General features: G+C 36.0%; 1 protein-coding gene across 2 annotated transcripts in view; it reads right to left on the reverse strand.

Annotated features, from left to right (window-relative positions):
* Positions 1 to 24,450, reverse strand: part of CTNNA3 (catenin alpha 3) — a 1,635,386-nt gene that overhangs the window by 1,568,264 nt on the left and 42,672 nt on the right. For both annotated transcript variants that reach the window (XM_029931758.1, XM_029931757.1), the window contains exon 3: positions 6,063 to 6,255. In XM_029931758.1, the coding sequence (XP_029787618.1) occupies positions 6,063 to 6,255 (193 nt within the window). The remainder of the gene's footprint in view (positions 1 to 6,062; positions 6,256 to 24,450) is intronic.

Consider the following 24,450-nt stretch of genomic DNA (forward strand, 5'->3'; position numbering starts at 1 on the left):
CCAGATAATTCATACCAAAGTATATGGATCAGTGCTATGCTACACCTGTGTAGGCAAAATGTTGTATACAAAAATGTTGAACTTTAATCTTTCTCTGACCACTCTTGAAATCTCAAATTAATTATCCCTTTATACATTAAGGAAGCCATACTTTTTATTTATGTTACAATTGACCTTTGAACAACAAAAGTTTGAACTGCATGGGTCCACTTATATGTGGACTTTTTGTAAATACAGTACAGTACTTTAAGGTATTTTCTCTTCTTTACAATATTCTTAATTATACTTTCCTTTCTCTAGTTTACATTATTGTAAGAATATAGTATATGATACATATAACATATAAAATATGTGCTAACCAACAGTTTATGTTATCAGTAAGGCTTCTGGTCAACACTAGGCTATTAGTAGTTAAGTGCTTGGAGGGGTCAAAAGTTATAAGTGGGTTTTTGACTGTACAAAAGTCAGTATCCCTGACTCCTGCATTGTTCAAGGTCAACAATATTTCAACTAGAAATCTAAAAATGAGTAAGTATTAAGAAAGAGCAGTGAGTGTTTGCATGAGAAAATTATTAATATTATGTTTCAATTTTCAAAGGAAAAAGAATCTGATACCCTTTAAGAATTAAGTCGTTTACTTGTTTACTACCTGTCTTCCCACTAAAAGGGAAAGCCTTGTCTATAGTTCACTTCAATAACAGCCTAGCACTTAGAATAGAGCCTGGCCTATAAAAGGTTTCAATAGTTTCAATAAATATTTAATTATTTTTAAATAAGACAGAAATAAATGCAACTCTGTGAGAAAAGACAAGCTAAATAAAGAGCACATCTTCCTGTAAATTATATGCATATTCAACTGTACTCATATGGGAGAGATTCCTCTTTCCCTACTTAATGATAAAATAAAGGAAAATGGAAGTTTAGAACTATTTTATAGCTCCTTCATATGTGCTTCCACAGCCTCTGAGACATATCATTACAATGGCATTTATCAGACATTATTACAACTATTTACCCAGTAGACTATCTACCCAGTAGACTATTAATAGCTAGAACATATCTTATTTATCTCTATACTCCCAGGTCCCGAAATAAAACCAAATACAGATATGGATACCAAAAATTTAACCAAAATAGGTATATACCAGGCACTTAACAAATGTTTACAAATGAATAGAGAAAGGGCAAAGAGTGTAAAGAGTCTAAATATGGTTCCTTTTGTAATTATCTCCTCTCCCTCTCAATGGTACCTCAGTGGAACATTGATTATTCACTTCCATTCTACAACCCTTCTCTCTCATAGTAACCCATATTTTTTAGAGAGATAGAGAAAGAGTGAAAGCAGGGGAGAGGGGTCAAGGGGGTGAGAGAGAGAGAGAGAAAAGAGAATCTTAAGCAGGCTCCATGCTCAGCGCATGGGGCTCAATCGCACAATCCCCTGGGATCATGACCTGAGCCGAAATTAAGAGTCAGACGCTCAACCAACTGAGCCACCCAGCTGCCCCACACCCATATTTTATTTGGGATTAGAAGAAACTCTGAACCATATTTAGTTAATATTACACATGATTTCTGTCCTATTCCTTTTTATTAATCAAAGCATTGACGAAAACACAAAAGAATATCTTCTTTTTCAATTGTAATTCAAATTCTATAATTTTTTTTGACTAGCTGAAGGCAAAAGCTAAAGGCAGGATAATTAAGAGGCCCACCCTCTTTAGAGATCTCACAATACCACTAAGTTATATTTAAAATAAATTTCAAGTTTCCTCTACAACTTTAAATTTAACTGAAGAATCTTTAAGACATTTGCTAAACCCAGATCACTATTTCTCTTCTTTTCCAAAGAGCAAACTAAATAATGTTTATGAATATAAAGAATATATATATAAAGATATATATATTTCTATATCTATATCTACATCTATATACATACACACACCCATTGCAATTCCATGTTCTTTGCTATTTCATGTATGAATGGCAAGTGCTGTATACTGTACCATATAACTTCTGTAAAATTAGTTTCTCACATAAGCAAATAAAGTACTATAGTCTTATTATCATAAGGGATCCCAAGCAAACAGGCCATGTGTGTCTGCGGGTTTCAAATGTTTCCTTCTTTTTAAAAATAACTATCCTAATGTTTCATTTTGGAGATAATACCTGACAAGTACCAATCTAAAAAAGTCTATACACCAACAACACCAGAAATATAATTGATTTGAGTATGTATATATATATATGTGTGTGTGTGTGTGTATATATATGTAAATGTGTGTATATATATATATATATATATATATATATATATATATAACTTTGGCATTTAACAAAAGTGACATATCCAAACTATTTTTCAAAGTGGGTTGTCCCAATTTTACAAGTAATAAAAGGTTCTGTTATTTCAAAGTCTTTTTAATCAGACTTTTTAATTTCAGCCAATTGAATTGCATTAAATGGTACGTCATTTGCATATCTCTAATATGAAGTTGAATGTCTCTTTATATTTCCACTAGAATTACAAAATCAAGATAATTTTTATTTTAATACCTACTCTGAGGTACAGTAATCAAGACAATGTGTTATTGGTATAATGATAGATAATACAAATCAATGAAACAGGACAGAATTCCTAAGTAGATTCACACAGATCTGCTCAACTGATTTTCAACAAAGGTGCAAAAGTAATTCAATTGGGAAAGAGTAATTTTTTTAAATAACTACTAAAACAATTAAACTTCCATTTGCATCTATATAATACTGGATCAACTGAATTCCCATATAAAAAACAAAAAAGAATCATGACCCCAACTCACATCATTCCTAATGGTAAAACAATAAAGCCTATAGACTATATATAAGAATATCTTCTTCACTTGCAGTAGGCAAAATTTTTTAAAAGAACAGAAAAAATTATATAAATAAAGGTATAAAATAATTGGAATTTATCAAAATTACTTCTGAATATAAAAAATCCTGATATAATGAAAGAGATAAGATGTTTTCATCCACAACTAACAAAAGACTCATATCTAGAGCACACAAAAATGCATCAAAGAAAAACAAATTAAAACTACAATGAAAAACTACTACATACACTTCAATCGAAACCACTGACACTTGCTAACACCAAGTTAATAAGAATGTAGGGTAACTGGAATTCTTATACATTACTGATAAGAGTGCCAATTAGAAAATCCACATTGGAAAACCTTGGATAATCTATTAAAGCTGAGTATATACCTTATGACCCAGCAATTTCATCCTAAGTATAACCCAGCAGGAATATCTACATTCATGGACCAAATATGCACAAATATGTACACAGCAACAATGTTCATTAAGCCCCAAAACTGAAAAAACTCAGTTGTCCACCTGTGTAACATGGATAAATAAATTATAACCTATCTATCAATGAAATGAATGACTACTATATGATGAGATCTCACAAGCATAACATTGAGCAAAAAGAGACCAGACTCAAGAGATTACATAAGTGGGATCACATAGTATGTTAAGTTCAAAAAGAAGCAAAAAACTAACCTATGTAATAACCAGGATAATGGTTACCTTTGAGGTGAAGAAGTGGTAACTAGTAGGAGGCACAAGGGGTGTTTCTAGGATTCTGGTAAGTTTCTATTTCTTGATCTGGGTGCAGATTACATTACTGTGTGTACAATGTGAAACTGTATTGAGTTGTCCATGATAATGTGTGCACTTTTCTGTATTGATCTTTTTCTCAATATTTAAAAAAGTTTAAGTATAGCCAACTGTGTGACTTAGAAACAATGTCTATACATTATAGGGAAGTAGAAGCTATACTAAGGTAGCCTATATGCTTTAAGCAAAACATGTATAAAAAATTTTAGATAATTCCTAGCTAATTGTTATGTGATATTCTAAAACTATTTAAACAAAACACTGGGTTTAATACTTTATCATGGTATGAATGTTAAGTATAGGGATAATTTGTAAGATCATGAGTAAAAAATAAATAATCACTATGTGGGCCACTTTGCTGGATCTCTACAGTTCTATTCATATATGATATTTCCTTTCACCATCCTCCCCTGGTCTATCCTTGTCTCATCTTCCAGAGGTAGATTCCTTGTAATCAAATGTCCACATTATTTATCACTGCAAGTCTCTAACTAGAGCCACTAAAGTCAGTTAAACAAAATTAAACATAATCCTGTTGTAATGTATAAGTTACACTGTCTTTAATAGAAGACATTTTCTAAATTAGTCTCAAAATTCTTTTTGAAAATAAGACAATAAATAAATAAGTAAAAACAGCCCCTACCTCTAATATTTTTTCACTTTCTCAAATATTTTAAACTTATTATTAGCTCTTCATTAGTCCTTTACATTATGCCACTGGACAAAGCCCTTTTAAAACAGCAGGAAACTAAAGTATGTTTCTAAGTATCAAAGAGGTGCTTGAATCAGAATTTGTTCTCCTGATACTTCAACTTCACCAATGAGCTAAAATTCCTTCCAAATTCTTCAGAACAGTGCTCTCACTGTTACTATCTCTGCTATCCATAGGATAAGCATTGGCCATTCCCCAAATTCCAAAACCATTTGCCATTTCACTGCTTTCCTCCCACACTCAAGTGGCAGTAGTTCAATTTGGCAGTTTGTCGAAAAAAAAAAATCAGAGTATAAAGCACTGGGTGATCTTTAACCAAATACATTTGTTGTGTATACAACATATGCCATATCTATCACATGATAATATGATTTCACACATTATAATAGAACACAGGGAAGGATATACTGCATAATCCTACAAGCCACACATACTTCTCTTTGAGACTTTCTCTTTAAAATAATTTACTTTTATTGAGCCAAAAACTGGTAACTCACTTTTTAAAAAAAATATATACCATTTCATGACAATTAATGTTTTTATTTTATTTTTTCCTGCTGAGAATGACCAATGTCTCAAAATAGTTTCTTGCAGCAAGCTGATATGTAAATAAGGCAGTTCTTTTTTTTCTTTGTTATTATCATTTTTTAATAGTTTATTGTCAAATTGGTTTCCATATAACACCCAGTGCTCTTCCCCACAAGTGCCCTCCTCCATCACCACCACCGCCCTTCCCCCGCTCCCCTCCCCCTTCAACCCTCAGTTCATTTTCACTATTCAATAGTCTCTCATGATTTGCGACCCTCTCTCTCCCTAACTCTCTTTCCCCCTTCCCCTCCCCATGGTCCTCCATTAGGTTTCTCATGTTAGACCTATGAGTGCAAACATATGGTATCTGTCCTTCTCCACCTGACTTATTTTGCTTAGCATGACACCCTCGAGGTCCATCTACTTTGCTACAAATGGCCATATTTCATTCTTTCTCATTGCCACGTAATACTCCATTGTATATATATACCACATATCACCTGTTGATGTATTTGCTTACATATGATAACACAACAATTTTCTAATGAATGTGAGTCTCATTTGCAGACTCTTTTTAAAAGAACTGCCTACACTGTTGGAGTTACAGATTATCATATGTAAGCAAATACATCAACAGGTGACATGTACACTTTCATTTTATCATATTGACATAGCAGCAACATGAGTTATGCCTAGTTTATGCAAAGCATTTCTTTTTAAGTTTAGAAAATCTAAACCTTCAGAATATCAAAAGATAAAAAATGTACTTCTGAGTAGTCAGGTCTGTAACTTAATATCTCCAACTATTAACAAGGAACTTCATTATTTATTTATGTATGGGCAAACACATCTTCAGCTTCATTAGTCATATGTCGTTATATTCTATGACCAAAAAAAGGATACACTTCTCTTTGCTTATTATGGATGAACTATGGCGTGTGAGGGGAAGAAGTTGCCTGTAGGGGCTGAACAACTCAAGGGAAGAACCAGGAGTAGTACTCTGAGCCTTAAAGCTTTCTAATAAGCCACTCAGCCTCCCACAACCAGCTCCTCAGAACTCTGCAAGAGACTAATAAACTCAAGTCAATGAAACCCAATGCTCACAAATCTAATTCCTTAACTAACACCCTAAGGATATACAGTTTGCTGGAGCACTCACTTTCTTTGCGAACTTCCTCAAGTGCATGAGTAAGCTCTTCCTTTAAAACCGTGGCTTCCTGGGCGATCTTCTCTCCCTTGTCTAATAAGTTCCAGGTTGCTTCCTCCACAGAAGCTAGAAGGACTCTGGCTCTTTTGGAACATCCTTTTTTCCTACTGGAAGGATTCTGGGGACAATTTACAAGTGTAGTAACCTAAAATTGGAAAAATACAAGCCACTCATTAGACAAACTGTGAGAACACAGTCCTAGGACATCACAGCCCCAAACAAAAGGAAGTATTTTGTAGTAACACGATTTATTCCCAGTACTACTGATATACCCTCATAAGTCAACTAAAGGCACCAACAGCAATGTCATCAGCCACTATGGAATTTTTAACTAAAGATAAAAAGGAAAGAAGGAAGAAGGTAGGAAGGGAGAGAGGAAGGGCAAGAAGAAAGAAGAGTCACAGAGATTGAAACTTACCAAGTTTTACTATGGAAACAATGCAATATACATATATTTTTATATATAATAATTATTTATATCACTTTGTAGCCAGCAACCTATATTAAGAAGGAGGCAAAATAATCATAAATAAGCATCCCCATTCTCTCTCACTCCATCCCTTCACCCCACTTTATATTTCCTCAAAACACTTACAGGGCCTGACTTTTCTTGCTTATATGTTTACTTCATGCTTCTAATAGTAAAAGCTAAATTCCATGAAAGCAGAAAATGTGTTTTTTCTCCAACACCCAGAACAATGCACAAGGTAGGTGTTAAACAAATGTTATATAAATGGCTTAATGAATGAGGTAGTTCAAAAGAGGGGATTTTAAAAAAAATGTTTTAATTAAATTCAAGTTAGCTAACGTATAGTGTAGTATTGGTTTTAGGAGTAGAATTTAATGATTCATCACTTACATACAACATCCAGTGCTCATCCCAACAAGTGCCCTCCTTAATGCCCATCACCCATTTACCCTTCCCCCCACCGACCTCCCTTCTAGTAACCCTCAGTTTGTTCTCTGTATTTAAGTAAGGCTCTTATGTTTTGCCTCCCCCTCCATTTTTATCTTATTTTTCCTTACCTTCCCAAATGTCCATCTGTTTTGTTTCTTAAAAGTGTTATTTCACTTAACATAATACACTCCAGTCCCACCCACATTATTGCAAATGGCAAGTTTTCATTATTTTTGGTCACCAAGTAATATTCCATTGTGTATATATACCACATCATTTTATAGATTCATCATTGATAGATACTTAGGCTCTTTCAACAATACGGCTATTGTTGATGGTGCTGCTACCAACGCTGGGGTGCATGTGCCCCTTCGAAAGAGCACACCTGGGTCCTTTGGATAAATATCTAATAGTGCAATTGCTAGTCTGTAGGGTAGTTCTAATTTTAATTTTTTGAGGAAACTCCATACTGTTTTCCAGAGTGGCTGCAACAGTTTGCATTCCCACCAACAGAGCAAAAGTGTTTCCCTTCCTCCATATCCTCACCAACATCTGTTATTTCCTAAGTTGTTAATTTGAGTCATTCTGACAGGTGTGAGATGGTATCTCATTGTGGTTAGAGATAAAAATTAAGCATCTGTATTTGGAAACAAAACGTCATACAAAACTACACTGTGAAAATTACCCATTTCTTAATTAAACCGTGGATCCCAATAATAAATTTAGTCAACATTTTCATAAGCAAAGCTAGAAGATCCCATTGTAGAGAAAGAAAAAAACACTTCTTTCCAGTATTTAAAATAGAAGACCTGGGGCTGCCTGGGTGGCTGTCGGTTAAGCATCCAACTTCGGCTCAGGTCATGATCTCGTGGTTTGTGGGTTCAAACCCCGCATCAAGCTCTGAGCTATCTGGAGCCTGTTTCAGATTGTGTCTCCCTCTCTCTCTGCTCCTTCCCCATTCATGCGCTGTCTCTCTCTAAAAAATAAATATTTTTTTTTAAATTTTAAGAAAAATAAACATGAAAAACTTTTTAAAATAAATAAAATAAAATAGAAGACCTGAAACTCCTAAGGAAAGCTGGATTCCCACATACTATCAAAAAGCCAAGGCTTATAACAATCATGAACCACATCTTTGAGAACAGACTACACATAACCTTCTTACTCTACAGGCCCTAAATATTTGCCTTTTTTATTGCTTATGGAGCATGACATGTTTGTTTATTTGTATGTCTGGACACAGTTTTTTATCTAGGAACTAAAAAGAACTTTTAAGCTATGGGGAAATATGTAGATGAAAATAATTTTTGTCTGCCCTTTCAATTCTCCTCCAACCAATAGACCCATTGCTTTATTCTAATTTGCTTTATTCTCACATTCACAACCCAGAGTGTAGTGCTTGTAGCAAGCCTTTGTTTCCTTTCTTGGAAAATGAGATCCTGTTACTTATAAGACTTTATAAAGGTTAAACATGTTAATTAAGTGTCTTGTAAAATGCATAACATGACTCAAATATTGGTTGATATTTAATTTGCATTTTCTAGTCCATTCCCCACATGGACACAGAAAATCTGTTATGGGATCCTTGTCAGAGGTATTCCCTTGGGGCTACCCTCATCTTGCTGTAAGGGGATCCCTGTGCTAAAAGTCATGAAGTCAGTTAACAAAACACCTCCTAGATGCTTTGCAAGCAACCAAACAGGGCCATGCATAGATGATAAAGATGATGATATGCCTGATTTATTACATGGATTTTCACATACTCCAAAAGACAAATACTTCACTACTATCAGTCTAATTTATATATCAAGAATTAAAAGATATTTGTCCAGATTAAGACAAATTGTAGTACCTAGCTTAAAATCTTTGTGTAAAATGAAGACTAAGCATCATTGTCTAAATGTTCCTTCAGAATGTATTTTAAGTGCCACAATTCATAACGTTTCCCACTGAACATTCCTCTATTATTGTTCAGATCCTCCATGAGCCAAATGTTTTCCATAGAATAGCCTGAGCTTTGAAATTAAAATGAGCATTCCAGAAATGCTTTGTTCCTTATAATAAATGCCAAAAACTGTGAAAAGAACATTGTATAAGAACATTGTGCTTCCATCAAAATAAATGCAGTTGCAACCTGCAAGTTATTCACATTTATAAATCATTTATTTAAACCTATGTCTTCTTCTGAAATATCCCAATATAGTTATTTAAGATTGATTGAATTAAAGTCAAGTGACACTTTTCAATGATTCACTTTATTTCAGAAAGTAAAGATGGCCTAGTAATCCTGTAGAGAAAAAAAAGAAAACTAATTTTTCTTTTTTTTTTTTTTTTACCCAACTTAACCACAAGATCTAACCAACTTCCTTCAGGGACTGGGACTCAGGATAACAGATGACTCTCACCAAAGGTTGGGAGTACATTTGCTTTTGAAAAAGTCTCTCATCTCTTGAAGGAATATCAGTTTCTTTTTCAGTCAAAATCAGTTATATTTTTATAAGCAACACAAAAACTTTAGTTTAGTTGGGGGGCACCTGGCCGGCTCAGAAAGTTGAGCATACAAGTTCGGCTCAGGTCAGGATCTCACCATTCGGAGCTGGGCTCTGTGCTGACAGCATGGAGGCTGAAGCCTGTTTCAGAATCTGTTTCCTCTCTCTCTTCCCCTACCCCCCCCCCATGTTTGGTCTATCTGTCTGTCTGTCTGTCTCTCTCTCTCTCAAAAAAACCAAACATTTTAAAAAAACTTTAGTTGGAATTTACAGCAAAGATGATTATGATATAAATCTTAGCCTTATTAATCTTTCTTTTTGTCACTAATGCACAACCCTCCCCATTCTCTCTTTCTCTGACCTTAGATGGTCCCTCTCAAAGAAAAAATTTTTGACTTTTCAAGCTCTTAAAGAGCTTGGGTTCACTCACTTTTCTTTAGTCTATAAATATGAGCTCAGTTATAGATGCACCTTCATACATACATACATACATACATATGGGAATGAGCTCCCCATTTAAATGTCCTATATTAAATATTTCAAATAATATTAAATAAGAAATCCCCTACTTTATTAATTCTGCACATTTAAAATTCCATTAAATCAGTATATATTTAATGTTTTGTAATACCTAAATATTAAAGTCTATAGTACCAAAAAAAAAAAAAAAAGGTTTTTCTAATCTTTCCTAATTCTGGTGTGCTTCTCTGGGTGCTCCAAAGATACTGAAAATTAAATTGAGATGCTTAGTGAACCAAGTCATCAACTGCCATTATATATAGCAAGACTTGTACATAATAGAGCATTGCAGAATATGGTGTGAGGTTTAATTTTCTTCAATTTGTTGCATTAGTGCAACAATGGCTTTAGTACTTCAGATCTTAGCTCTGTAGAAAATCTTCTCTAAATGCCAACTTGGGTTAATACATTTATACTCTATAACCGTGATCTTTCCCAATCTAACTCTATTTTTTTTAATTCTCTATCATTACAGTCTAAAAAGGCCACGTTAACAGTCATCTCTTTTCTTATTTGTTAGCTAAAACACTTTGAATTTTAACCTTCTTCCAATAGCCTTCAGGGCTACTTTTACTTCCTTGAGTTAATTTTAATGTGTGAAATAAAATAGAAGACATTTAAACCATGTTAATTAGCTAAAAATTTCAAACAAAGTTCTCAAAGAAAGTAAAGGTTAAAAAAATAAAATTGTTGTAGACAACTGTGTATAGTAAAATCAGTGATCTTTTAAAAAAAAAAAAAGGTATCATCTACTCTTGGGAAAGAGAGAGTCCTTGTTTCAAGTTATTGATAATTTCAACTGTTCTTTATTTCTTATTTATTTCTTACCAAAAACAACCTTCACTGTGTTAACAAAAGTACTGTGGAAGACTGAAGTACTGGAAACCCAGCAAATGTATATGATTCAATTGACATTTAACATTCCCCCTAAACCAACTACAAACTTCTTTTAGATTATCTCAGACCAATAAATACTTATTGAGCACATATTATGTTCAAAACAGTACCCTAGACATTTAGACAATAAAGATGAGTAAGTTCCAGTATGGTGATGAGCTATAACACAACTAGCTGCAATATAACAGGCAGAATAGGCTTATAAATAAAAAAGAAAGTGCTGAAGAGACTGCAAACATTCACAAGGATTAAGTATGGCTTCCAAGAAGAGTCTTTAAGAACAGACAGTTTTCTATCAGGACAAATGGTGGGGTAAGAGAGCCAAGCGAAGGGAACCATGTGCAAAGGTACTGTGGGGTAAAAACAGTCCCCCTCCGTCTGTATTTCTTACCTTCATGACTTATGCATCTAAATTGAGGCAGAAATCCAGAGGTCATCTGGAATATTCCCTTTCTCTTATCCTCTTCTCTAGGTACTTTAAACTGTCTCTTTAAAAGCTTTAGTTTCTGTCATATCCTCTTCAGCCCAGGACCACTGCTTCTCATAGCTGCTCTCCGGATTACTGCCCTAGCCTACATTCCCTCCAAGTGAAACAAAAACATGGCCTCAATTTCTACTCTATCTTCTACTATTCTATCTTCTACTCTATCATTATAAAACGTACATGCACCATCGCATCCCCATACCCATCCCACATAGGGCCATCTCTCTGCAATGCAAATCTGAAATACTTGTAGAAGCTAAAAGCCCTCCAGTGGCTCCTGACTGCCCATAAGATAAAAGTCCAAAACTGTGCTTTGGACTTTTAACATAAACCATGGTTTATGAGGTGATTTGTGATCTCATTTCTAACTAAATTTTCACTCTTATCTTCTACTTGTGGAGTTTGCCCACAAACTACTTATTAGGCCCAGAACAAGAAATGTTTGGCATCCTCTACCTGGAACATTTACCTTTCTCGCAGCCCTTTGTATGTACCTCTCACACTCAGTCCAGCATTTTGTAATTAGCTGTTATCATACCATCTCACTAGCTTTATTATAAACTCAAGAGCAGCGACCATGTTTGACTCATCCTGAAAACCCAGAGCTAGCATACTGAAAATAATAAGTGGTAGTTTACTTAATGAAAAGATAAATGAAACTCTAGATTTTAGAGACCTTAACCATGAGCCATAAAGTTGAATGATTTGTTCCGTTACAAAGAAAGCTGGTAACTAAACCATATTAAAATTTAGTATCAGTGATACCACTTCGTAGTTTTCATTAAAAGCAATTCCTTAATGCAGGATATTTTGTCATTTCCCAGGTCCAGTATCATAGAAAAGGAACTCTCCATTCCTATAGTTAACTGAAGTCTGATCAGTTCAGAGTGATCTAGAATACTTATATTCAGTTTTGTCTTTTTCAGCCAAAAAGAAGGGGAAAAAAGACAGCTTACATCATTCGTTTTCAAGGTATAAGTAAAAAAAAGCAGGCGCATGTTTTTTACTACTGATTTTCACTCTTTAACCCTTATATTAGTGTGCCAGGTCTGCCTATGGACCTTCTCTAGAGTGGGTGGCTTAAACAACAAAAACTTATTTTCTCACAGTTCTGAAGACTAGAAGTCCAAGATCAAGGTGTTAACAGGGTCAGTTTTTTCTAAGGCCTCTCTAATTGGATTGCAAATAACTACCTTCTCACTGTGACATGGTTTTTCTCTGTGGGCATGCCCCTGGTATGCACATTCTAATCTCCTATTATAAGGACACCAATCATACTGGATTAGGGCCCCACCTAAAGACCTCATTTTAACTTAATTACCTATTTAAAGGCCCTATCTCCAAATATAGTCACAATCTGAGGTACTAAGGGCTAGAACTCCAACATTTGAATTTGACAGGGATACAATTCAGCCTGTAACAATCCTCACCACTAATGACACAGAAAATATAAAACAACCATCATCTTTTAAAATATAATTTAGAGTTCTGTTTGCTTGCTACATTAACAACACTGCTAGCCAAGCTATTACTTGGAGCTATTGAGGGATGACAACAAAACACATGTAGATAGATTCCTCTCCAATTTTACCAGCCTTCTGGGCCATGCAGATGGCATAACAAAGCAAAGAGATTTACATGTCAAACACAACTGTAGCTAAATGTTCTAATCCAGGAAGTACACTTATTCCTGAAAAAAGAATATGAATTTAAACACAACCAGGAAAAGACCACATGCCAACACTAATATCAAATATTAGTTTCTTCCAGTTTTTACATAGCTACTTAATACCCAAAAACAAACAAAATATATGAACAAATGTAGACCCCTACATTTCATTTATTCAACAAATATTGGTGTACCTGCACTTCACTGGGAGGACACGTCAGTGACCCTCCTCCTACTGAGAAGAGACAGAGAATAAACAAATATATACATAACTGTGTAACATAATACTGAGTATTGATATGTGCTATGAAAAAAGTAAAGAAGAGTAAGAGAATAGATATGTGATGAGGAAGGGCTAGTTAGATGTGGTATCAGAAAAAAGTCTCTCTGATCAGTAAAAAGGACCCCAAGGAAATAGAGTAAGACATTGAATATTTTGAGGTAAATATTCCAAACAGAGGAAACAGCAAGTACACAGGCTCCAAAACATAAGCTTAATTAGTTTGTTCCAGGAGCAGCAGGAAGGCCAGAGTACCTACAGTAAAGTGAGGTGAGAATGTAAGAAATGAGGTCAGGCTGGCACTGAGGCACTCACTGTCAACACTATAAATTCTATTCGTGTGATCAGAAGCTATGGAAGGTTTTAGAACAGGAAAGGAACAAGATCTGACCTAAAATTTAAAGGGCCATACACAGAGATCAAGGAAGAGGAGAGAGAAATGGAAGACAGAAAAACAGTTAGGAGACTGTTGGAGTAGCCCAAGCAGGAACCACATTGGCTTGTTCCAGGCAGCACTGATGGGTTGTTGAGAAGTGGCAGAATTCTGGTAGTTCTGATGAGTCAATGAGGTTTGCTATTAAATTGTATATGAGTTATTAACGAAACAAGAATGAGTCTATGGCATATGGCCTAATCAGTTAGGTATATGGAGGTAATGTTTACTTAAGGAGAGATAAGAAGGAAGAAGATCAAGAGTTGAACTTTAGGCATGTTAAGAACGCCTATTAGAGTTTCTAAGTCAGAGACTAGTATACAATTCAGGAGTTGAAAAAGATAAGAGCTGGAAATATGTTTCTTATAGCTTACATTCTCATTGTAATTATTCATATATCAATGGTCTTACTAAAATTTCAAAGATGCCTGAGAACAGTATTTTTTTGAAATCATGAGCCTGGATGATATTTCCCGAAAACAAAGTATAGCTAGCGAACAGGACTGAGCTCTGGACACCCCAACCTTTACAAGTAGTATCTTTAGGTAACCCAACTATTAACTTATTAATCATAGGATAGTGGCTTTTACCATTTTTAATGTGACTATTATTTAGAAAAGATACTTGTTGAGGAACCTGAGTGGCTCAGTCACTTAGGCCTCCAACTCTTGCTCTCAGCTCAGGTCATGATCTCACAGTCATGAGATCAAGCTTTGGGTCAGGCTCCATACTCATGGATTCTAGGGATGTTAGGGATTCTCCTCTCTCCCTCTACTCCTTTCCTTTCCCCCACTTGCTCACTCGGTCTCTCTCTTTCTCTCACTCAAATTAATTAATTAATTAATTAATTAATTAATTAATTAAAAGATACTTGTTTTCTACAGAGCAATAACTTAGACACAAATTTAGGCTTTGGTAAAAAATGTAATGTTAATTGTTATACAAACAAATGTTTCCAAAAATGTGGTGAAAAATTATCAAAATACTGAATTAAGCAAAGTAAGGAGAAATTATATTCAGGTTGCTATTTATACCTAAATCAAGCATTAATCTTTCTGGTAGATAAATTACCAGTAGTTTATAGTGAAGTACTGATTCAAAGAGGTGTTAACCAAGAAAAAGGAAAAGGACAATCATTTTCCATCAATAACCACTACTAATTGAGGGAAACAAAGTAAGTGAAAAATCCAATCAAGCCAAACCTAGCCCTAAAATAAAGAATGGGTTTTCTTTACAGGTAGTATTTTAGTTCTGTTCACATGGCATATCCAGTCCACTTCTAGGAGTGACTGATGGTGGGGTATGGTTATGACCCCTAATTTAGTGTCTCAGCTTTGTTTAATAGACAATTATAACCCAATCAACAACAAAGTCAAATAAACTATGCCATATGTTTTGCCAACACAATCTTATAAAACCTTACTGCAGTGTACTCCCACTATCTGTTGCCAGATTTCTTTTTTCCCATCTACCCTAGACCAACAGACTTACTCCTTTTCTTGTCTAACATAAAATTTCTACTTGTTGAAGATATCCAGGGAAAATATACCTGCTAATCATATCTGAATAAGAGACAATACACAATAGGAAAAACCATAGTCATATGATTTGTAGAGCTCTATGGTCAGAATTCTAAAGCAATGCAAATGTGGTTTGACTATAGCCTGTAAGTGATTTAAACATTAATGCTCATGTTAAAATTGATTCTGCATAGCAAAGAAAACCATCAACAAAATGAAAAGGCAATCTACTAAATGGGAGAAATTATTTGCAAATCATATATGTAATAAAGGATTAATATCCAAAATAAATAAAGAATTCATACAACTCAACAGTAAAGAAAACAATGCAATGAAAAATGGGCAGAGGACCTAAACAGACTTTTCCAAAAAAGACATACAGATGACCAACATGAAAAGGTGCTCAATATCACTAATTATCATAGTAATGCAAATTAAAATGATGGTCATTATCAAAAAGATAAGAAATAGTAAGTGTTGGTAAGTGAAAACAGGGAACTTTTGTGCAATGTTTGTGGAAATATGAATGGTGTAGCCACTATGGAAAACAATATGGAGGTTCCTGAAGAAATTAAAAACAACAACTATATGACCCAGCAATTCTACTTCTGAGTATTTCTTAGTAGAAAATGAAAACACTAACTCAAATCCATCCCATGTTCACTGCAGCATTACTTACAATAGCCAAGATATGGAAACAACCTAAGTGCCCACTGGCCAATAAATGGATAAAGAAAATGTGGTATACATATACAATGGAATATTATTCAGCCGTAAATGGTTGCCATTTACAACCACATGGATGGAACCAGACGGCATTTTTTTTAATTTTTTTAATTTTTAATGTTTTATTTATTTTTGAGAGACACAGCATGAGTGGGGGAGGGTCAGAGAGAGAGGGAGACACAGAATCTGAAGACAGGCTCCAGGCTCTGAGCTAGCTGTCAGCACAGAGCCCGATGCAGGGCTCAAACCCACGAACCGTGAGATCATGACCTGAGCCGAAGTCGGACCCAACAAACTGAGCCACACAGGCGCCCCCAGAGGGCATTATTATAAGAAAAATAAATCAGACAAAGACAAATACCATATGATCTCATGTATGGAATCTAAAAACAAAACAAAAACAAAAAATAAAAACAGTTTATAGATACAGAAAACACATTGGTGTTTGTCAGAGGCAGGGAGGTGGAGGGTTAAGTGAAATGGGTAAAAGGGATCAAAAGTTACAAACTTCCAGTTATAAAATAAATAACCCAATGAGGATGTAACATAAAGCATGTTGACTATAATTAATAATACTGTATTGCATATTTGAAAGTTGCTGAAGGGTGTCTGGGTGGCTCAGTCAGTTAAGCATCCAACTTCACCTCAGGTCATGATCTCAGGGTTGCTAAGTTCGAGCCCCCATTAGCCTCTGTGCTGACAGCTCAGAGCCTGGAGATTATTTCAGATTCTTTGTCTCCTCTTCTCTCTCTGTCCCTCCCCCACTCATGCTCTGTCTCTCTCTGTCTTTCAAAAATGAATAAATATCAAAAAAAGAAAAAAAGAAAGTTGCTAGGAGAGTAGATCTTAAAAGTTCTCATCACAAAGTAGGAGAGACCAAGATGATGGAACATTTTTTCGGCCTCCCTCTTCCCTAAAATGCAGCTAGATCAACACCAAACTATCTTGCACACCTAGAAAACTGATCGGAGGATCAACACAACAATCTGCACAACTTGAACCACAGAACTCAGCAGGTAAATGGCACAGAGCGGTGAACTGATGCGGAGAGAAGCCATGGAGGGTAAGGGGCTGTTTTTGCTTGTGGAGAGAGGACAGAGATGGGGAAAGAGTACTGGAAAAGCACTCCCTACAAAAGGAGCTGGAGAGAAAGAGAAAGAGTGGAAACACCCATAAAGAACTCAACAAGAAAGGGAGAAAGGAGAAAGGAGAGGGTTTAAATACCATTAAGACTCTATACAGGAGTGCACAGAGACTGAAACTCTGCAGCTCAAAACCTGACAAAGCTCTAGTGGGAAGGGCAAGTCTCCAAGAGCAGACAGCAAGGTCCAAAAGGTCCTTGGGCCACAAAGGGAGAGGCAGTTCCCCTGCTGAGAGAACATTTTTGGTAGAGGCTATGCCACTTCCCCACTAGTAAAGGTTCTTTCAGCGTACCCTGGAGAACAGCCACATTTGCTACTGTTGGAACAAGAACATTAGGGGTGAAGACTGGCACCAGAGAAAGAGGATGGAGAACCATCTCTAATGCTAAAGGCCCCAAAAGAAAGCCAGAGTAACAATACTTACGTCAGACAATTTAGATTTAAAAATAAAGGCTGTAACAAGATATGAAGAAAGGCATTATATCATAGTTAAGGGGTCTATCCACCAAGAAGATCTAACAGTTTTAAACATTTATGTTCCAACATGGTAGCACCCAAATATATAAATCAATTAATTACAAAGAAACTCATTGATAATAATACCATCAGAGTAGGGGACTTCAACACCCCATTTACAGCAACAGACAGATCATCTAAACAGAATATCAACATGGAAACAATAGCTTTGAATGATACCCTGGACCGGATAGACTTAACAGATATATTCAGAACATTTCATCCTAAAGCAGCAGAATACACATTCTTCGTGAGTATACATGTAACATTCTCCAGAATAGATCTCATACTGGGACACAAATCATCCCTCAACAAGTACAAAAAGACCAAGATAATACCAAACATATCTTCAGACCACAAGGCTATGAAACTCAAAATCAACTACAAGAAAAAATTTGGAAAGATAACGAACACTTGGAGACTAAAGAACATCCTACTAAAGAATGAATGGGCTAACGAAGAAGTTAAAGAAGAAATTAAAAATTACACAGAAGCCAATGAAAATGATAATACAACTGCCCAAAACCTCTGGGACACAGTAAAGGCACTCATAAGATGGAAATATATAGCAATCCAGGGCTTCCTAAAGAAGAAAGAAAGATCTCAGATACAAAACCTAATCTTATACCTTGAAGTGATGGAAAATTTGCTACAGGAATTAAAGCCTAAAACCAGCATAAGATGGGAAATAATAAAGATTAGAATAGAAATCAATGCTGTCAAAACAAACAAAAAAAGCAAAAAAACAAACCAAAAAAAAAAAAACAACAAAGAAAACAGTAGAACAGATCAATGAAACTAGGGGCTGGTTCTTTGAAAGAATTAACAAAATTGATAAACCACTAGCCAGACTGATCAAAAAGAAAAAGGAAAGGACCCTAATAAATAAAATCAAGAAAAAAACAGGATAGCTCATGACCAATACTGCAAAATACAAACAATAATAAAAGAGTATTATGAGCAATTATATGCCAATATATTGGACAATCTAGAAGAAATGGATAAATTCCTGAAAACATATCAACTAGCAAAACTGAAACAAGAAGAAACAGAAAACCTGAACAAACCCATAACCAGTAAAGAAATTAAAATAGTAATCAAAAATCTCCCAAAAAACAAGAGTATGAGGTTGGATGGCTTTCCAGGGGAATTCTACAGAACATTTAAAGAAAAGTTAACACCTATTCTTTTGAAGCTGTTCCAAAAAATAGAAATGGAAGGAAAACTCCCAAACTCTTTCTGTGAAGCCAGCATTACCTTCATTTCAAAACCAAAGACCCCATTAAAAAGAACTATAGACCAATATCCTTGATTAACATGGATGCAAAAATCCTCAACAGGATACTAGCCAACTAGATCCAACAATACATTAAAAGAATTATTCACCACAACCAAGTGGGATTTATACCTGGGATGCAGGGCTAGTTCAATAGCCACAAAACACCAATGTGATACATCACATCAATAAAAGAAAGAACATGAACCACATGATCCTCTCAATAGAGGCAGAGAAAGCATTTGACAAAATTCAGCATTCTTTCTTGATAAAAATGCTCAAGAAAGTAGAGATAGAAGAATCATATGTCAATATCATAAAAGCCATATAAGAAAAATCACCACTAATATCCTCTGGGGAAAAACAGAGCTTTCCCTCTAAGGTCAGGAACATGACAGAGATGTCCACTCTCACCACTGTTATTCAACATAGTATTGGAAGTCCTAGCCTTGGCAATCAGACAACACAAAGGAATAAAAGGCATCCAAATTAGCATGGGGGAAGTCAAACTTTCGCTTTTCACAGATGATATGATACTCTATATGAAAAACCCAAATATTCCACCAAAAAACTGCTAGAACTGATCCAGGAATTCAGCAAAGTCACTGGATAGAAAAATCAATGCAAAGAAATTGGTTACATTTCTATACACCAATAATGAAGCAGAAACAGAAAGAGACATCAAGGAATCAACCCCATTTACAATTGTATCAAAAACCATAAAATACCTAGAAATAAAGCTAACCAAAGAGGTGAAAAATCTATAAACTGAAAACTATAGAAAGCTTATGAAAGAAATTGACAAAGACACAAAAAAAGGAAAAATATTCCATGCCCATGGATTAGAAGAATAAATATTGTTAAAATGTGAATACTACCCAAAGCGTTCTACATATTCACTGCAATCACTATCAAAATAACACAAACATTCTTCACAGAGCTAGAACAAACAATCCTAAAATATGTATGGGACCAGAAAAAAATCCCTAATAGTGAAAGTGATCCTGAAAAAGAAAACTGATGCTGGAGGCATCACAATTCTGGACTTCAAGATGCCTTACAAAGCTGTCATCATCAAGACAGGATGGTACTGGCACAAAAACGAACACTCAGAATGAAACAAAATAAAGAACCCAGAAATAGATCACAAACGGCCAACTAATCTTTAACAAAGCAGGAAAGAATATTCAATGGAATAAAGACAAATGGTGCTATGAAAGGTGGACATGACATGCAGAAAAATGAACCTGGAACACTTTCTTACACCAAACACAAAAATAAATCAAAGTGGATGAGAGACCTAAACATAAGACAGGAAGCCATCAAAATTCTTGAGGAGAAAGCAGGCAAAAACTTCTTTGACCCTGGCTGCAGCAACTTCTTACTCAACATGTCTCAAATTCCTGGTGACCTCACCACTCTGCATAGATAAGGATGCAAGGTAGTGGTTTTCAACTCTGACTACACAATGCTGCAATTTTAAAAAGTTAAAATTTACAGTCTCCAACACCAGCTTCTCAAACTTTAATGTGATACAAATCACCTGGGATCTTATTACACCATAGATTCTGACTCAGGGAGTCCAGGGCAGGGCATAAGGGTCTTCATTTTTCAGGAGTTCCTAAGTGAGCATGAGGCTGCAAGTCCATGGACAACACTTTGGAGGCAACAAGGTCTTACTCCAGTGGCTGTACAGTACAATCACCTGGAAGGCTTTTTTTTTTAAATTAATGTTTATTTATTTTTGAGAGAGAGGGAGACACAGAATCTGAAGCAGGCTCCAGGCTCTGAGCGATCAGCACGGAGCCCAACATGGGATTCGAACCCACTAACCATGGGATCATGACCTGAGCCAAAGCTGGATACTACTTGACTGGTGAGCCATCCCGATACCCCAAGGGAGGTTTTATATTAAACAAACTGTTAACAGGGTCCTGCTCAAGATTCTGATTTAACTGGCCTTAGCTGTGGCCTGGGTAGCAGGATGTTTCTAAGTTCCTTAGGTGATGCCTTTGTATAGCTAAAGTTGAAAAGTCCTGGTGCAGATGATTATATTATACATGTGATAGGACACCACACCACAATTTCAGACTTGTGCATTATGAATCTCTTTCCTCACAGGAATGCCACTCCATATAGAGTCCTAAAACCAAGATGCGATGGGTACTCAAAAAACTTAGAGTCCACCATAACCTAATCCATATGTGGAGCCATAATGCTGTCTAGTAGTGGACTGCTGAGTGAGGGAGAGCTGCAGAACATGGATCCAAGACCTCTCAGTGATAGAAGTTTTCCTAGAGCTGCTGCTAAAAGTCCTGCTAGGACCTAGGAGAACTAACTGAGCATGTTACAGAGAGTTGATGAGGAGTTTGCCCCAGGAATTCCTTATAAATCTATTCCAGATGAGCACCACTGAAACCCATTAAAAAGACAGGGAAGGGTCCTTTACTAGGGCAAGCCTTGGGCCAAGAGGCAGAACAATGTTCACTAGTGGCTGATATAAAGCCCAGCACAGCATTTCTCACATTGTAATTACCTGACAGCTTTTAAAATTACTGTTTGGTCCTATGCCCAATGTTTTTGATTTAATTGGTTTCCTGTGTGGCCTGGGCATCAGGATTTTTTTAAAGCTCCCCAGACAATTTTAATGTGCAGTCAGGATTGAAAACCACTGGACTAACAGGATGTCAATACAAACAGGAATTTTCTGAATTGCCTAGTTAGCACCCTTCCCCCAAGTGAGGCTTTTGTGTCTCAGAAAGCTTGACCACAAATCACTCCATCATAATTTATTTCATAGGAGCTCCCTACTGTCCATGGGATACTTCCCATTTCTTACCCTTCTTTAATCAGTAAATACAGATTACCTCCATGAGAAAATCATCAGTGTATAGTAGGGGCCTGCAAATTAAGCATCCAGAGCAAAATCTGGCCAATTGTCTATTTTGTAAATAAAGTTTTATTGGAACACAGCCATGTTTTATTATAACATCCATTTGTTTACATATTGTCTATGGCTGCTTTCAAACTACAACAGCAGAGTTGCAATAGAGACCCTATGACAGTCAAAACTGAAACTATTTACTATCCAGACCTGTACAGGAAAAATCTGCCAATCATTGGTCTAGACTCATGGAGCTGTCAAGCTGCAGAGGCTGGGTGTTCTGAAATAGTCCAGGAACATCTGTGAAGGGTAAAAATCACACTTCAAGCAGTGAAAATGATGACTCTGGGGAGATATGGACTCCTCTTCCTTCAGCCAGCTGAACCACAATTGCTACCATCAATCTAACATTTTCCACTAAAAAGCCAGATGGATCTGAGTTTACCAATCTATATCACCTGGCTGCCTATGAAACCAGTTTATAAGAAAAAGACCTTATTCCACAACTAAGTTAGAAGTGGGTTATCTGTGGGACCAGTCTGAATTTGTGGAGGAAAAGATGATTAAAAGATAAAGTAACAAGAGAAGTGGAATGGACTGGGGATTGTCAGAGAAACAAGAACAACATGGCAGCAATATTGGAGTAAGTAGAAAGGAACTCAAAGTCTGACCGAATAAAAGGTCTAGGAAGCAAGTGAGTAGAGGTAAAAATGTACAGAGACTGACATCTGCTCACAGCTAATCTCAGAGCTACCAAATTCCAGTGAGCAGGACATCCCTTATATGCTCAGCCATGTACAATTCCTCTTGCTATTTTAATCAATTAGCTATTAGTTTTTCTTATCCTTATTTTAATTTAAGTTTTTAAATATTTATTTTAGAGAAAGAGACAGAGCATGAGCAGGTGAGGAGCAGAGAGAGGAGACACTGAATCCTAAGCAAGCTCCAGACTCCAAGACGTCACCACAAAGCCCGATGTAAGGCTCAAACTCAGAGCCCGACACAGGGCTAACCCGAGTAAAAGTCAGACACTTAACTGACTGAGCCACTCAGGTGCTCCTATACTTATTTTAATTTAAAGAGTGGCTTCCATTTTCTCAACTATAGAAATACCATAGAAATAACATCTTTATTCTTATTAAGCCTTGAACTTTTAAGTGTTTAAAAGACTTCATCAACAAACTTCTAGGGTTAGTTGTTGAGGTTATTGTCAAAACTCCAATATTTGCATCAAAAGTAATCTACAATCACACTATATGTGTGCAGACTTGTCTCTGAGATTTCCTTGGAATCTTCAAGATTAATTCCAAAATAAATTCTATTGCTAGCTTAATCAGCAGGGCTACCAAAAAGAAGCTTGGTGATAAAATCAAAAAAACCTAAGCAAATAGCATCATACTCATTCAAATGACCTATTAAAATGAAAGAAAACCATCACAAACAAAGAAACCTTAAATTCTTTTCTGAAAGAAACAAAGGAAATTGCATTCTAAGAGTCTAAGAAGCCAAAGCATGTCTTCTCCCAGCTACATGGAAATCAATCAGATCTGTCTACAGAACAGTGAGAAAAGAATGCTTTGAACATCTAATTGCTTTTTTTCCTTTTCTTTCCCTTGGCTGAAGGAGAGGAGAAAGAAATTCTGTTCATAGTAGGGTGTGGCAGAGAGGTTCTGCATAGAATCCAGGAAAGAAAGAAAAACATGGTTCTTGGAGTAGTAAGAATTCACCATCCAAGCACTGGGATAGGGTTTTACACTCACAAGAAGAGGGGAGAGATTGGAGAAGCTGAAAGGGGTTGTTTTCATAAGGAATTTTGTGTGACTTTAGGTCACAAGCATTGCTTCATTGGGCCCAGGTGACAGTACACTTGGGAAGAGAGGCATTCTCCCCTCTTCTGTAGGAGCCCAGTGCCATTCTACCACCTTGAGAACTGGCAGCTTTGGAGGCATTGGGATATGACTACCTTGGCACATCATTCCTAGCCTCACAGGGGGCATTATTGGCAGTGGATCATCAAGACCAAGCTAAACAATTTGGGAAAACATAGTAGATAGGTTTGGAAGCACAAGTGAGTCAGACCTCAGAGACTCCAAATTTTGGAGATGAAATGAAAAACAAAGGAGAGACTTTGCAGGAAAATGTCCATCCTAACGTAGGTAAAGAGGACAATTATAGGAACCCTGGATTGCTGCTACTTATGGAATTTCTTCTGAACATTCAGACACTTCTTTTGAACTTTTCAGAACTTTCAGATGAGGAAGTAGGAAGTCAGGGAATCATATCATGTAAGGAAAGTATCTGGCCTACCTGGCCAGTGCTCGAAGGAACTGAAAACAGGCCCCACAAAGGCTAGAGTATAATTCTGAGATGAGAATATGGTTTGGAAACTAAAAGAATACATTAAAACACTGGTAAAATAGGTAATATCACTGTCCCTCACAGTAGGAGTTTGTGGATCTGAACTTGAAAACTGCTCCACTAGAACTCTCCTCCATGTCTCTACTTCTTTCTATGTGTCTTTAGTTTTGCACATGACAGAACTGTTTAGCCCCAGGTACTAACTGCTTAACTCCCAGTATGTAGCCAATTTGCCAAAAAGAGGATGGT

The sequence above is a fragment of the Suricata suricatta genome, chromosome 2 (assembly GCF_006229205.1).
Source record: "Suricata suricatta isolate VVHF042 chromosome 2, meerkat_22Aug2017_6uvM2_HiC, whole genome shotgun sequence".
Lineage (NCBI taxonomy): Eukaryota > Metazoa > Chordata > Mammalia > Carnivora > Herpestidae > Suricata > Suricata suricatta.